Source organism: Lissotriton helveticus, chromosome 2_1, assembly GCF_964261635.1.
Source record: "Lissotriton helveticus chromosome 2_1, aLisHel1.1, whole genome shotgun sequence".
NCBI classification, from domain to species: Eukaryota; Metazoa; Chordata; class Amphibia; order Caudata; family Salamandridae; genus Lissotriton; species Lissotriton helveticus.
Genome location: NC_136059.1, coordinates 1,975,362,305 through 1,975,377,281, shown reverse-complemented (window position 1 = coordinate 1,975,377,281; position 14,977 = coordinate 1,975,362,305). Strand labels below are relative to the sequence as shown.

The 14,977-nt window shown below is 41.4% G+C and overlaps 1 protein-coding gene across 3 annotated transcripts in view; it reads right to left on the bottom strand.

The window, feature by feature from the left end:
• Window positions 1–14,977, bottom strand: part of FHIP1A (FHF complex subunit HOOK interacting protein 1A) — a 512,772-nt gene that overhangs the window by 75,096 nt on the left and 422,699 nt on the right. For all 3 annotated transcript variants that reach the window (XM_078676922.1, XM_078676921.1, XM_078676920.1), the window contains one exon: window positions 3,194–4,261. In XM_078676922.1, coding sequence (XP_078533048.1) covers window positions 3,194–4,261 — 1,068 coding nt within the window. The remainder of the gene's footprint in view (window positions 1–3,193; window positions 4,262–14,977) is intronic.

Genomic DNA, 14,977 nt, shown 5'->3' with positions numbered 1-14,977 from the left:
ACGATTTATGTATTAAATTGACTCTTTAGAGTATACACTGTGCTGGCAGAAATGTCCTGCCAAATACTTTGACAAATATGCCCTTCACGCAATCCGTGGCACAGTCATGTTTTCTATAGTGGACACAAAAGCAGTCATCTAACTACAGAATTAATTCTCTTTTTAGGAAATCATGATTCTGAAATGCGGCAAAGATGGCTAACAAAATACACTCAATAATAAAAACTTTTCTGCTCCACACTATTTGCAGATTTAGAGCTATATCACTGATGTAAATACAAAGGTGCATAATATGTACTGAAAGCGCCCTAAAGCTCAGACTGATACCTTGGAACAATACCTGACTGCAGGCTTATTTAGTCTTCAAATCAATGGCCGCCCTGGCATTCATGCCTTGCTATGAAGTATCATCTATAATTCCTCATTATGCCTCTTCACACTCATCTGAAAAAAACACTCAGAAGGACCAGGGCCCATTTGAAAAGAAATCTACTAAAACTCTCAAAATGGTTCCCATCACGGCTTGAGATACACGTGAAAGCTTAGTTTTACAATTCTAATTGTATAATGTATAAAGAAAACAAGAGGAACAACCCAAAATCCTCAATATCACTATTCAGAGATAAATGCAAACATGTGAACAATTGCAAATGTGGTTACCAAACAGTAACAACAAAATAACAAAACAGACAATGTAGAAAACGAATACTTTCTAAAAACCTGATGATACAATCATGAAAAAGAGTATACGAAGATTCACAAACGTTCTCTCATGACTGTTTTAAGCGACTACTGCAGGTTTAAAGTTAGTGCACCTCGCTACATATATATTTTGTAAGGCAACATTTGACTCGTATTGTATTCCCTTTTGGTGGGGAAAGGCATTAGAACTAGCTCCATGTAAAAAACCTTGCATTAAGTTATTTCTGTTCCATTTGTATTAGAAGTGAAAAACACTGTCTACAACCACAAAATGTTGGTAAACCACCAGAAAAACGTGCAGTCTTTCCATGTGAGATGGGGTGACCTGTGTGAAAGGGAAGGGGAAATACCCCCAGGTGCGTCTTAATTGTATCTTCCCCCCATCGGACACTGACAGACATATATTGGCTTTGAGCACCCCATGTTAGCTCCAGGAACATTAAATAACTCCTTGGCTCGACCACTAGTTAGCAACAGGTTAGACGTTATGGTGAGTGCAGCATTTGAGAATGACTAGGATTAAGTAAAGGATCTGGTGATCTGACATGAGAGATTATTCAATGTACATGTGATGTAAATGTGTCTGGACGAAATACTGATGCTGAAATGTGATGCAAGTTGACAAAATAGGTCTTAAAAAACATCAGAACAACATGTGACACTTTAATTGAAATGCATTTTCAAAACTCCTTGTGTTGGTTTTACATTTGTGATATGGAATATTTCCTACCCTCTCCCAAGCACTTTCCAGATATTATAGATAGCGTAGATAATAGGCACTTTACAAAGAAAGGAACCATAACCACATAAATGCTGTGTATTTATAACAAACATATGTAGGCCAATTTCAAAATCAAAAAGAGCATTTGCAATCCTTTATCAAACACTTGTAACAATGAATTATGGGTTGTGTTTTAGTGTAGTGTATGAAAAGAAATAGAGGATGGATATAACTCTATTACCTACTTCGTATGCTTAGAAATATTCAGTTTACAAACCATGTAAGACACACATAGTGAATTAGATCCATCCTAGCATACATGAGCCAGTGCATCCAACGCTCGTTTTCTACACCTACCCTATTCCGAGTTGCTTTAGCTCTCCCTGCTCACCTGTGCTCTTCAGCATTTACATGGAGACACTGAACTAAAGAGGTACAAATGGGCGTCTCCATCCTTCAATATACTAGTAAAATCAGCCTCCATTTGAAAAACTACATCGCTCATGACCTTCAACTCCGGTCTCTTCACTGTGAAGGGATATATGTGGAGCCCCTCTGTAACGTAACACATAACCTTACCAAACCTATATTACAGGCTTCATAAGAAACACTATTCCCTTAATCAGAACATGTTTTTCGGCATTAACAGCAACTTTCTCACCAGTAACTGCAGTAAAAGCTATCCCTTCCCACTCACATTGAAAATACAGTCATTTTTCCAGTTCAGCCCCTCTTCCTTACGAAGGTAAATCTCCTATCCTCTAGTCTGGATTTCAGTCAATGGCACAGGAGCCTATCCTTTACAGAAATGACTCGAGTAATATATTTAGGGGGGCCGCAAAAGCTACCCTGATCTAGACTCTGCTGCCCCAGGCCTCTGCTTACATTCTGGCTCCTACCCATTGCTTCAACCAGATAATAATCCCTAGAGCTGCACTGGCTTCAAACTGAGCTCTCTTTGTTCGCAAACCATCCACACCAGCCAGCATCCATATCTTGCCTGGAATTTCCATCTCCAAAGTGATAGATGTTCCACAAATGAAACAACTTAGACATGCTGCCTCCTGCCTGGCCCCTCACCCTCCAAAATGCTTAAAGAAAACACCTTTCAGAGGCTAACGTCTAAAATGTGCTTCTGTTTTCTTTTTTCTATCTCCTCAAACCTATTTATACTAAGACTCAAACCTCTTTATACTAAGACTCCAGACTAAATGTTTAACCAAGGAGCAAATAGCCACAAAAAATCCTGTCAGGCCAATATAATTTTTGTAGTATGCACCAGCAATTTCAGTGAGGAAATTAAATACTAACTACTACACGAATAACCGTTAAATAATGGAATACAACACAACAGAACAGAAACATGTCTGTACTCTTCTGCTGTATTTGTTTTCAATCGCTTCAGTAAATTTTAAAAACTCTGGTTCGCTGACAATTCCTTGCTCTCTACACCTTCTTACGATATCTCAGAACCGATCATCTGTAACTCTTGTACACTACTTTGTTATGAACTTCTTACGTGACAGAAAGGCAATATAAGGTGGGATTACTCTAGATATATATAAGTGTTCCATTTATTGCTTCAGTCTTGTGACTGTCAGTGAGGTTTGGATATAATAGGAACTGTTGCTGCAGTGTATAATACAGGTACAATCCAACAAAATAAACCTCCCTTCTTTATGATGTGATCATCTACATAACACATCCCAAAAAACCTCCTATAAATGCAGCTGTTTGCAATCTACAGAAAACACAACTTAAAACGCTCACCTGTAAAGGGTGCCCCCTGGAGCCTAGCAGGGTGGTTCATAAAGGATAAATGATCTTTTGGTCCAAACGGAGAAGTGCTTTCCACAGAATGAGTTTCAGGTGAGAAGCTTTCAAAGTCATCCTCATCTTCCTCCATAGCTGAGACAGGGTCAGTTGATGTTGACTTCTGCTCTTCCAAGATTACTGTGTTGGAGCCCAGTCCCTCCATGATCTCATCGCACCGTGCAATAAAATCTTCACTCTCTGGGCTGAGCGTCCTCATGAGAGACCTCACATTTGAATTAACATCTGCCTCTGATGATGATTCAGGGGTTATGTCTGGTGATAGGTCCATTTTAGAAATGTCATGGCTTGTCTCTTCCTTTGCTTCCTCTTGACTCAAGCTTGCATTTTTTCTATTGTGCTTTTCCAAGTCATTATCTTGTTGCGATTGAGTAAGAGGGCCATTTCTCATTGCTGGCGCCTGAGTTTCATTTTCAGGTTTTGCTGGCGAGTTGTCAGTTTCATCTTTAGAAATAGCTGCATCCTGGGCATCCTTGAGAGCACACAACCTATAAACCATAACATCATCTTGAAAATCAGACTCCTCTATGTATGATCCTTTGATCAGCATGATTGCATTCTTTTTCATCTCCTGTATGTGTTTAGGTGGCTCTACGGGTGAAGTGGCACTTGTGCTGCCTGTGTCGTTGCAAGGCTGGGAAGAGCTTGTATCTGAACCAGGGGATATTCCAGTATCATAACTATCATCCCACTCCAACTCCATCTGCAACCTTGCTCCCAAGGTGGACAAATCAGCAGAACCCACACTTAACTGAGGTCTCCGTTGCAGTCTGAACACAGGGAAGTCTGGTTTTATGCTATTCTCTTTAGCGAGTGCCTGGTATGAGGCATCAGGGTCAGGACTGTACCCATCATACGGAGAAGACCACACTTGACAATCCCTCATACAACGAAGTATGTTTGCTTGAGCATCCCATAGGTACTGCAGATAGCTTATGTCCACAGCTTTTCCATATTCAACAATGCATGTAGATTCAGATACTTCAGTGCCAGATGATTGATCACCTGAAATTGAATGATAATTATTATTCTCCATAAATAAAATTTATGTATTTAAAAGGGCATTGATTTACAGAAGAATCACATTTTACATGAGTAACCTTTTCTACACGATGATTTAGTAACTTGCAATGGATGTTGTTCATGAGAACTTCCATCACTAGGAAATCAAAACATGTGGAAAACAAGATTACATAGTACAAGAGATAAGTACAGGGTAGATGTAGAATATCTGAAAACCTTTTGTAAACACTGCGACAAGAAACACTTGAGTACAATCAAGGAGAAATAACCATTCAATATTGGTATTCTTATTTCATAAACATAAACATAAACATTAACAAATGCAATAGGGTTCACCTTGTCCAGCTCTGTCTCCTCATCCCAAGCAATGGCAAAAACATGTGTCTTGCTTTTTGGAGAGGTTAGCTAAGCATGTATAGTAGCATACCTGGTATATATGTTCACTTGCACTGATTCTCCTCTTTTTGAAGACTGCATGAACTATAACACATTTGAAATAATTTACAGCAGTGCCTTAGCATAATCAAAGTATGGCTGCCTACAATATGCCATGGATTACTACTGAACCAGGACCAGCATGTTGCCACGAGTCAGCCCCATTGTGTCACGGCTAGGACATTGCCAAGTATTACCATCATTGTAGTAGGACCAGTGTGTTTCTAGAAGTAACCACTATTGTGCCATGACAGGCATTTTGTCAAAATGTACTGCCATTTTGTGACTGGGGTGAGCGTCTGAAAAGTTTCAGCGATCCGTTCAAGACTGATCCGCATATAGCTGGGTCTGAACTGAGGTCCATCACCTCCTTGTGTTTATTTTGTGATTGGCAGCATTTTACCAGGAATGGTCACAATTGTCAGCTAGAAATAATTATCCCTTGGTGGAAGAATATGAAGCCACTTAGCTTGAAACCTAATCACAAACGCCACAGAAATGTTTCTAAAAGTTGACAGCCCATGTGGTAGATCTCAAAAAAGTTGCACATACAACAGTTTTTTATTATATTACTAAAATATATTCTTTTATTATAAAAAAAACTTACATTCATATATTTCTCCTAATACATCAACAGAGAAAGAAAGAAAGACAATACATTTTGGTAATCAAAAGAACATATCCTATCTGAACAATTGTGTGGCTAATCCTGGAAATAATCTATGTTCCTTATCTACAGAATAAGCTACTTCCACGGATTATGTAGATGAAGCGTCAACGTGTTTCAATGGTTCTATTGATGTCCTATCTTTTTCAAGACAAACATTATATATCTCTCTTATTGGCACTGTATAGTTGCCTTTGATCGGAATCCTTAATTGGATTTAATAGTGCATATATTCACTTATTCTGCCTGGCATATTGTTGGCCCGTAGTCCAGAGGATCTGATAGATTAGATAATTTAGCCTATACGTGCTGCCTTGCCTTCGTTGACATTCCTTATTTCAACCGTAATATATCATTTTGTGGTTTTTAGGATCTGTGTTATGCTACTTCCTTTGTAAACAGGAGTTTTATTATGTACATAGAACCTCAAAAGATGGTGGTCTCTACTCGTGCCTTCGGTCTGAATACACATCAATGTCTCCGATAGCAAAGCTCCAAACGATCCTTCTGCCACGGGCACAATAGTGCCAGATCCTGTCTGTTTTCATGGATTACCACCATTGTGCCAGGTGAAAGCATGTTGCTAAGGATACCCAGCATTGTGGCAGGGCTAACATTGTTTTTCAGGGATTACCTACCATTCTGCAATTGGTTCTCTCAGTTAGCATGAAAGCTCTGGAACCATTGCCTTCTTCTTTGAGATCTCATTCAAACCGGGTACTCTACAGAAAATCTCTGAACACTAGGCTTTTCTCCTCTGGCACTAAGTAGGTTCTCTTTTTGTTCTGTTACAGGATGTTAGCGCCAAGACGCCTCGGCATTCGCGTGCTTTACAAATTCTTTACTTATTTACTTATCCACCCTCCTGCATAACATTTTGAGAATGTGTCAAAATGGTGAATTCAAGCTCTGATCAGTAACAGCTCTTTCAGAATGGTTATCTCCCCCACTAACTGACACCCAGAATGGTTCCTTTCCTTCACAACTTAAAAAGGGAGCCCCTTCTCCGAGTGGTGCCAGAGGTCTGGTTGCCTCATTTTCTGTAGGAAAGACGAGAGAGAGAGTCTTTTACCACAGCTGCAGTACAGTGGAGGACTTATTTTAAAAGACAGGCACAGGTGGTTAGCACTCAAAAGCCGTTTTATAGAAGCTTACAGTGAGTGAGACTCAGTGAAACTCACTCACATCAGAGCTTCAAAAACAAGAAGTTTCAAAGTCATAAAAACTAGTGGTGTTAAAGTGGGTCAGAACCAAAGTCCTCGCAGAAAAACACATATGTATTTTGCTAGGAGCAAATTTTCTCTTTGCCATCTCATCCACTAAAATACTACACATCTCAAACACACAAAAATGAATAGAATGTGCTTGCTTTGAAAGCAACTGCAAGAATGGCATTCCTCACTGTTGAAACACCATTTCAACTGTGGATTAATTATGACTTGAAATTAAATCTTCTTTTAATAGGGCCTTTTGATATAGGTACGTCCTTTTATCCTTTGTGTGTCCAATCTTTATCCAAGATATCGTACTAAGGAGATGAAAAAGAGAAGCGTTGCACCCTCATCCAAACTGATTCATTGAAGCACTGCTTACCAATCCATTCCTGGAACATAAGAGTAGATACAATAAGCATATCATGGTTGCTGATGTCCTTTAAAAAGTAAGTACACCTAGACAGAGGCCATATCAACAGAAGATTTCCTCACAACTTCCTTTCTGCATCAGTCTGATCAAGGCTCTTCCTCGTAACGTGTAATTGAAATGAAGTCTGCGAGATACCGCTGGATTATGCACACAGATGGGCTGACCGTGTGTGTTTGATCTGCAGCACACTTGGTTAACTATTGTGGACTGGTACTGATGTATATAGATGCAAAAATGTACTTCACATCGCACTCTGAGCAAAAAGGAAGAGTGATGTGAACCAATGCAATTGCTGTTTGTAGGCCAAACGGGCAGCACCAGCGGCCATCTGCCAAAAACCTTTTTTGATGCTTTATGTTAAAAAAATAAACGTTTAAAAGATTGTGATTCTGCAAAGCTGGCTAGTGACCATCATTTTCTGTGATTAATTATGTCAAAGCGACTCAATGTAGTGTACATTAAGGAGTAAAATTATTCCTTCTTCTCAGAGTGTCAGTCAGTCAGTCAGTCAATTATCTTTATTCGATTATTAAAAATCATAAAAGAACGAGCATAATTACATAGCAATTCATCAAGGCACAAGTTAATACATAATTCAGCAAATAATCAATATTTAGGAACATTTTAAAATCACAATATACAAATAGAACATGTAAAAATATTAAGAAATATTAAAAAAGTTTAAAGTTTAAAAAGAGACCCTCCGATAAACAAAATTTTAAAAGATAAAAGGGAAGTCAATGTTCAATATTCAGTAAGGTGCCTAACTCTAGTACGGTTCTTATTTATCCGTACTCCTGCAACTAAAAAACTAGCGACATGGAAAGCTACTTTAACACTTGGAAGGAGTTGCAAAAACATCAAAGCTGGTTTGACCTGAATAAAACCTTGGTTACGCAGGATTGGAAACAAATATCTTTTTCTGATATCGATATAATGTCCACAAAACATGATAAAATGTGTCGTGTCCTGAGTAGAAAAGTGGTCACAATCACATGGTTCAGCATCATCAGGTCTACTCCAATTTTTAAAATTGCCCAAAAAAAGATGGATCAAATCAAAACGAAATCTCGTTAGGAGGAAACGATGTACAAAATGATATTTCGGGAGGGTGGGAGCGGAGAGGTCCTCTGGGAAGAATCGGCTGTCAGACAGAGGTCACTATTGACCTCTTTGCCAGTAGGGAGGGAGGGGGGGAGGGGCGCAGTCTAGGGGAGGGGGAGGGCGGGGAGGGACAGGGCACGACAAGGCAAAAAAGGCAGAAAAGGCAGAAAAAGACGGAATTGTTAATGAAAGTAAAGATAGGAGCGAGAGGAAAAGGAGATAAAAAAAGATATAAGAAGAGAGTCAGTAGCTTGCAAAGAAGGAGAAGCATAAGTGAAAAAATAAAAAGACATAGAGTGATGAAGTTTGAGTATGATTATAAGTACAGCTGGGTACATACTAGATACATAAAGAATTATTTATGGGAACGAAATACGTAACGTGGAACGTATGTGGGCTAAATGAGGCCCAAAAAAGACTCAAGGTGTCATTGTTATTGAGACAAATAAATGTAGATTTTATTTTTATTCAGGAAACGCATGTTATGAGTTCGCAAGAGTTTTTTTTGAAGCAATTGGGTTTTCAAGTTTTGGTAGCTTCACAGCAAAATGTTAAAAAAAGGGGAGTTGCTATATTATCAAGAGATAAAAATGTTTGTGTGAGAAAAAAGGCATATGATCAATGGGGAAGATGGGCAATGGTGGAATGTAGGATTGATGGGGACTGGACAACATTAATAAGTGTATATGGATCAACTGAGGATGACCCAGAGATCTTTCAGTATTTAGATGTGGAATTGGCTACTTGGGCACCGAGAATTATAATGGCAGGAGATTTGAATATTAATGGCGCTGATGGTTTGGGTTTAGACTCATTTGGCAATTATTGTGGCAGAAAAAAACGAATGTGTCGTGCCTTACAAGAATTAGCGATAAATAATGTTTTATATGATGTATGGGGAAAAAAATGCCAGGGAATAAGGGTTATACATACTATTCTGCACCACATAAAATATGCGTGAGATTGGACTATTTTTTTGTCTCAAATGAAATTCTAATAGAATCCAGGATAGATAGGCTACCGCGAATTTTAAGCGATCATAACCCGCTAACTCTTCCGGTGAGAAAATTAAGAACTACCAAACAGATAAGGCAATGGACCTTTGAAAGAGCATTGTTATCGGAAGAAAAATACGTTGAGCATATTAAGTTATGGATTAAAGAATTCTTTGAGAACAATAGAGATAGTACTTCTGTGGGGATAGTATGGGATGCATTTAAGGCGGGGGTACGGGGAGAGACTTTAAGTTTTAGTTCGTATAGGAGAAAGCAGGAACAAATGAAAAATGTGGAAATAGCTGAGGCAGTATTAAAGGCTGAGGAGGGTTTAGAGGAATGTATTTTGAGTGGAACCCCCGTAGAAAATGCATATTTGAAATTGTTAAAAGTGAAAGGTGAAGCGGAAGGCGATATTGCTAGAAAAGCTGCAAAACTTTACACTAGTAAAAGAGAAAGATGTCACGAGTTTAGTGAAACAGTAGGAAGAACCTTAGCAGTCCGTACAAGACAGCAAGAAGCACTAGGCAGTGTAAGGGAGATTAAGGATTCCTCTGGCACAATACATACAGAGACCGAGAAAATTAGGGAAGTTTTTAGATCTTTTTATGAAGAGTTATACGAGGAGCCGATAAGGACTGATCTCGGGAAAATCAGGGACTATGTACAAGATATTCCACTGGTCAGATTTTCGGATGAGGAAGCAGATGGGTTAGAGGAGATTCTTGTGGAGGAAGAAATAAAAAATGCTATATTGAACCTCCCATCTGGAAAAGCAGCTGGCCCGGACACAATCCCAATAGAGTTCTATAAAATATTCTGGGAGGTTTTGAAAATAGATATGCTTAGGATAATGCTAAAGGCACAAAATGGGGACTCAATACCGAAGACTTGGGGAGGTGCCGAGATAGTTATAATTTTAAAAAAAGGGAAACCACCAGAAGAACCCGGCTCATACAGGCCTATCACGCTAATGAATACGGATACAAAAATCTTTTCCAAAGCATTGGCGACAAGATATGCTAGGATAATAGATAGGGTGGTGAGCAAAAATCAACATGGCTTTATACCAGGGAGGGGTACCACCCATCACACGCGCAAAGTGATCACATTGCTTGATGCCGCAGCAGTCTCAGGGGATCCGATAGCAATTATGTTATTAGATGCAGAAAAAGCATTTGATCGGGTCTCCTGGGGCTATCTGTGGTTTACTTTGGAAAGGGCAGGAGTTAAAAAGGGCTTTATTAAGGCAGTGCAAGCGCTATACGTAAATCCCATGGCTTCGGTTAGGGTGAATGCGGGGGTCACTACTCAATTTGCAATAATGAGAGGTACAAGGCAGGGCTGTCCTTGTTCTCCATTGTTATTCGCAATGTATATGGACCCATTAATTCGAAGAATAGAAGCGAGTCCTCTAATAAAATCACTACTTACCCGGATGGGCCATTGTAAAATATTGGCATATGCCGATGATGTTGCAGTTATTACACCAGACCCAACGGAGGCTATTCCCCAAGTAGAAGCTGAAGCCCTGAAATTTGGAATAATCTCGGGTTACAAACTTAATACTGCTAAGACGCAGATTATTAAGAACCGCCACACCCCCTGTATAGACGGCCGAGTAATTAAATCTGGAATATATTTGGGGGTGAGCATATCGGCTGAGTTAGATAATTTAGTGGAAACAAATATAACTCCTCTAATAAACAAAGTACGAAAGGACTTAGATAGAATAGATAATTTGCATTTAACAATTTTGGGGCGTACTAATGTGATAAAAATGCTGGTGTTGCCAAAGTTTTTATATTTTTTCAGAGCAATCCCTCTATTATTTGAGAATAATTTATTTAAGAGGATAGAAAATATGATTAATAGGTTTATATGGGCAAAGGGAAAAACCAGGAGAGCACTGAGGTTCATGGTGCTACCGAGGGAAAGGGGTGGGTGGGCACTGCCAGATATAAGGTTTTATTATTGGGCAGCAGTTCTACAGAATATGGTGGGTCTGGTGGGTGGGGGAGAAGATGAAGGAGGGAATGAGCTAGGTTCATTGGCAATATATGGTTTGTTATTAGGGCAAGAAGCAGAAAATGTTTTTCTGAAGTATACTGAACCCAGTTACTACAAAAGGACACGGTTTAAGACACTCATCGCTGCACATATCGTATGGAAAGCTTTTATAAAAAAGTTTGGGTTAGGGCGATATAATGTATATACAAGATTGAAAGGAAATCCGAACCTATCCGAGGAAATCACTTCAGGGACTATACTGGGAGAATGGGAAAAAAAGGGCTCAGAAAGGTTGGAGACATCTTGGGGCAGCAGGGAGTCTACCAGTTTTCTGAATTACAAACTAAATTTGCATTAGATAAAAGACAATTCTTTAAGTATCTACAAATTAGGAGTTTTTTATATAATAAGAAGGGTGGTCCATTGGGGTTTAACAAAAATGCAATCATGGAAGTGATACAAGCAGGGGTAGATTGCACCATTAAGAGATTCTATGCAGAACTGTTGGCCTCAAAGGAGGATGATATAGAGAAATGGGCAAGTAAGTGGAAACATAGCCTGAACATTAGTGAGGAAACTTTCGATATTTCTTTAGAAATGGGATATACATTGTTATGTTCGGCGCCTTTGCAGGCACAACATTACAAAACATTATATCACTTATACCACACGCCTGCTAAAATAGCTCAATGGGGTGGCATAACTGGAACTAATTGCTTCAGATGTGGGGATTCCGAAGCAGACTTAGTACATATTTTTGCAACATGTCCTCACTTGCAGCCAATGATAAAAAATATTGAGGTTTTTTTTCTAGGCTTAGCAATAGATGTGACTCTCACAGCGCCAGTTATTCTCTTGGGGGTAAAAGAAGAAGGAAATGAACAGCAACAGAATAACCTCAGGGTAGGTGAGAGATGGGAATATTTCTTGTTTATGGCTATGGCAGTATTGAGACTCATTATTGCATCGGCATGGTTGGACCCTAAAGCACCATCATACCACCAATGGCTGGCTAAATTACTTTCAATTTATAATTTGGAGATAGAGATTTATGCAAGAAAGGGGAAAAAGGGTAAGAAAACTGGAAGGCAGATCTGGGGACCTATAATCAGGTGGAAGGAAGAGAGTCTGGATTGAAATTTATGGTGTAAGTATTTATTGGTTTAGGAGGACTCGGATAGAAAATGTTGAAAATGTTAATACTGTTTGACATGTATCGAGATTACAAAATATTGTATTTCTTCTTGTTTCTTCTTTTTCTTTTCTGCCAACATGTTTAGATATTTATAAGGTAAATGCTACTGTCGTGCCCTGTTTGTATGTAAAAATATGGGAAAAATCTGTCAATAAAAAAAAAATAAAAAATAAAAAAAAAAAAGGAGGAAACGATGGTATGATTTAGTTACCAGGACAAGGTATGGTTCCATTCCTGGGACAGATGTCAACATACAATGTTTCCTTACCGTGGGTTTTCTAAGCTCTATAGCTTCCGTATTGTATTGGAACTGGGTTGCGGAACAGCTAGTTATAAACCCGGATCATTGCAAGTCCACTGCTGCTTTTTTAACAGTAAAAGATGTTGTAGTGTTTGAGCCCTATTTGGACCTAATTACTCTTCCATATGACCGAGCATTGTATTTTAAATTTAGAGTAGGCTCGTTACCACTAGGGGCTTTGGTATCCAAGTGGAAATCAGGTGCCCACACGTCCCCTTATTGTGCATGTTGCCCTAATAGGATAGAGTCCATTACGCATATCCTATTTGAATGCCCGGATTATGCAAAGCCCAGGAGCTTCTGGCTTAAACCCCTCTGCAGGAATATGGGCACACGTAGTTATCTAGTAGCACTGCGCATTTTAATGACGGACACTTCCCCCCCTATTGTATGTGGCATAGCCACATTTTTAAAACAGTTTTGGTTGATAAGATGCAAGAGATGGTCAGTAGCGGTTTAATGTATTTTTAGCTAATTTATTTATGGCATTGTAGGAAGGGGGAGTCTCTGGGTGGCGCAGTGCAACACTGGCGACAATCAGGGCCTCTCTCTTCCTCGTCAGGGCTGAGGGTTACCTTCAAGACAACCTCTGCTTACCCTCTAGGTAGTGTGGCTTAAGCAGTCTTAGGCTAATCTCTGGGGCATGTAGGGTTAAACATTTGCAATATTACACCATCACCACCAACCCACCACACAATGACACCAAACTGTATTTGTAAAAATATATGTTCTTTATATAAATCTCAAGCAGGCTTGTAAATACAGTTGTCAAACTTTCAATAGCGGTTCCAGTTTACTTAGGTTCAAGTTGCCACAGTTCTTTCTTAGTAATAAGCAATCTTTTGGGCCTTCTGCCCAGGTTCCAGCAAGGTTCAGTGTCTTGTAGCGCCTCAATGCGCGTTCCGCTGTCTCCGCTCGCTTCAGAGAGGAGAACGGGCCCGTCCGGCTAAAGCTCACGCTTCCCGCGTGGGCCTCGTCGATCTGGCACAGTGCGAGCCTTGGTTTCAGGGGCGGCTCGCGCTGGGAAGCAGGGAGCGCGGTGCGAGCTCAGGACGTAGGATGCTCACACCGCGAGGTCAAAGAACACAGTACCTTGGCTTGCTGGTAAGTCTTGGAGCGGACGGCTGTCCGGGGATCTGTCCCACGTCGCGTGGTCTTCCTCAAGGGTGCGGCGGCCTGCGAGTCTCAGCGCAGGTCACAGGGCACCCGGGATGACGGTGCAGATGCGGGGCAGGAGTCTCCGGAGTCCGGCTCACTCGCACTGAAGGGGGGAAGCTGCAGGCAGGCGGGGCTGAGGGGGGTGCACTCCACGGAGCGCGGGGCACAATTCAGGCACGGCTCCGCAGCGAGTCACTTCCAGCTGCGGGGGCCAGGGGGGTCTCAGCGCCCAAGTCACGAGGGGCACAATCTTGGCAGTGCCGGTCTTGGCGGAGCAGCCTGTACCTCGGGGGTCACACAGGCGGCGATGCTTGGACCGGACTGGTCCTCCCTTTCCGTTGCAAGGGCGGCTCAGCGCGGACAGTCACGGCGCTCGAACCAGCGCGGGGCTGATCCTTACTTTGCGGCTGGCACACGAACAGGCCGCAGTCACGGTGGTTGGGGAAGGGCACAGCTGCACAAATTGGTAGAGAGCGTGGCGGCAGGCACAGCGCTCTCAACTCTCCTTTCCTTGGCGCTGTAGAGACACACAGCACACGCCAGCAGCAGTTTTTCTTCAGGGGGGTAGCGCTCACTGTTCCTGGAGCGCTGGTCAGGGGGCAAGTTCAACAGCGAGCCCTTGGAGATCTTTCAGCAGAGTTTGGCACCAAGTTCAGAATAAAGCAAAAGTCTCTTGTAGTCCTTTTCTCTTCCTCTCCTTTGGCAGCAAGGCACCAGACACAGGCCAGAGTCAGCACTCCTCCTTGTAGTCCTTCCAGGTCCTTCTCTTCGGGCAGAGTTTCTCTTGTAGCACAAACAGGATCTAATTTACAAGGAGCAGGGCTCCTTCTTTTATACCCAGTTTCTTTTGTTCTAGCAAGCCAGGGGGGCCTCTGCATAACTGCTCCAGTCTCTGAGTACTTGTTGTGGGTGCTTATGACTTCTGCATTCAGTGTGAGGGCAGGCACATCAGCCGCTCCCCAGGGGGGCGGAGCCGGCATTGAGAGGGCAGGAGTGGCCTGAGCACTTTGTTTACCAGCTTCGGTCCTTCCTGGGCCAGGTGCAGGCTGAGTCATCAGTCGCTCCCCAGGAGGGCGGAGCCAGCATTGTGGTGGCAGGGGCACAGCCTGATGCATCATTCAGGGGAAACTCCCACCACCCATTAAGGGGTCCTCCTGCTAATCACTACCTGTCCACTCCCAGCCCTGTC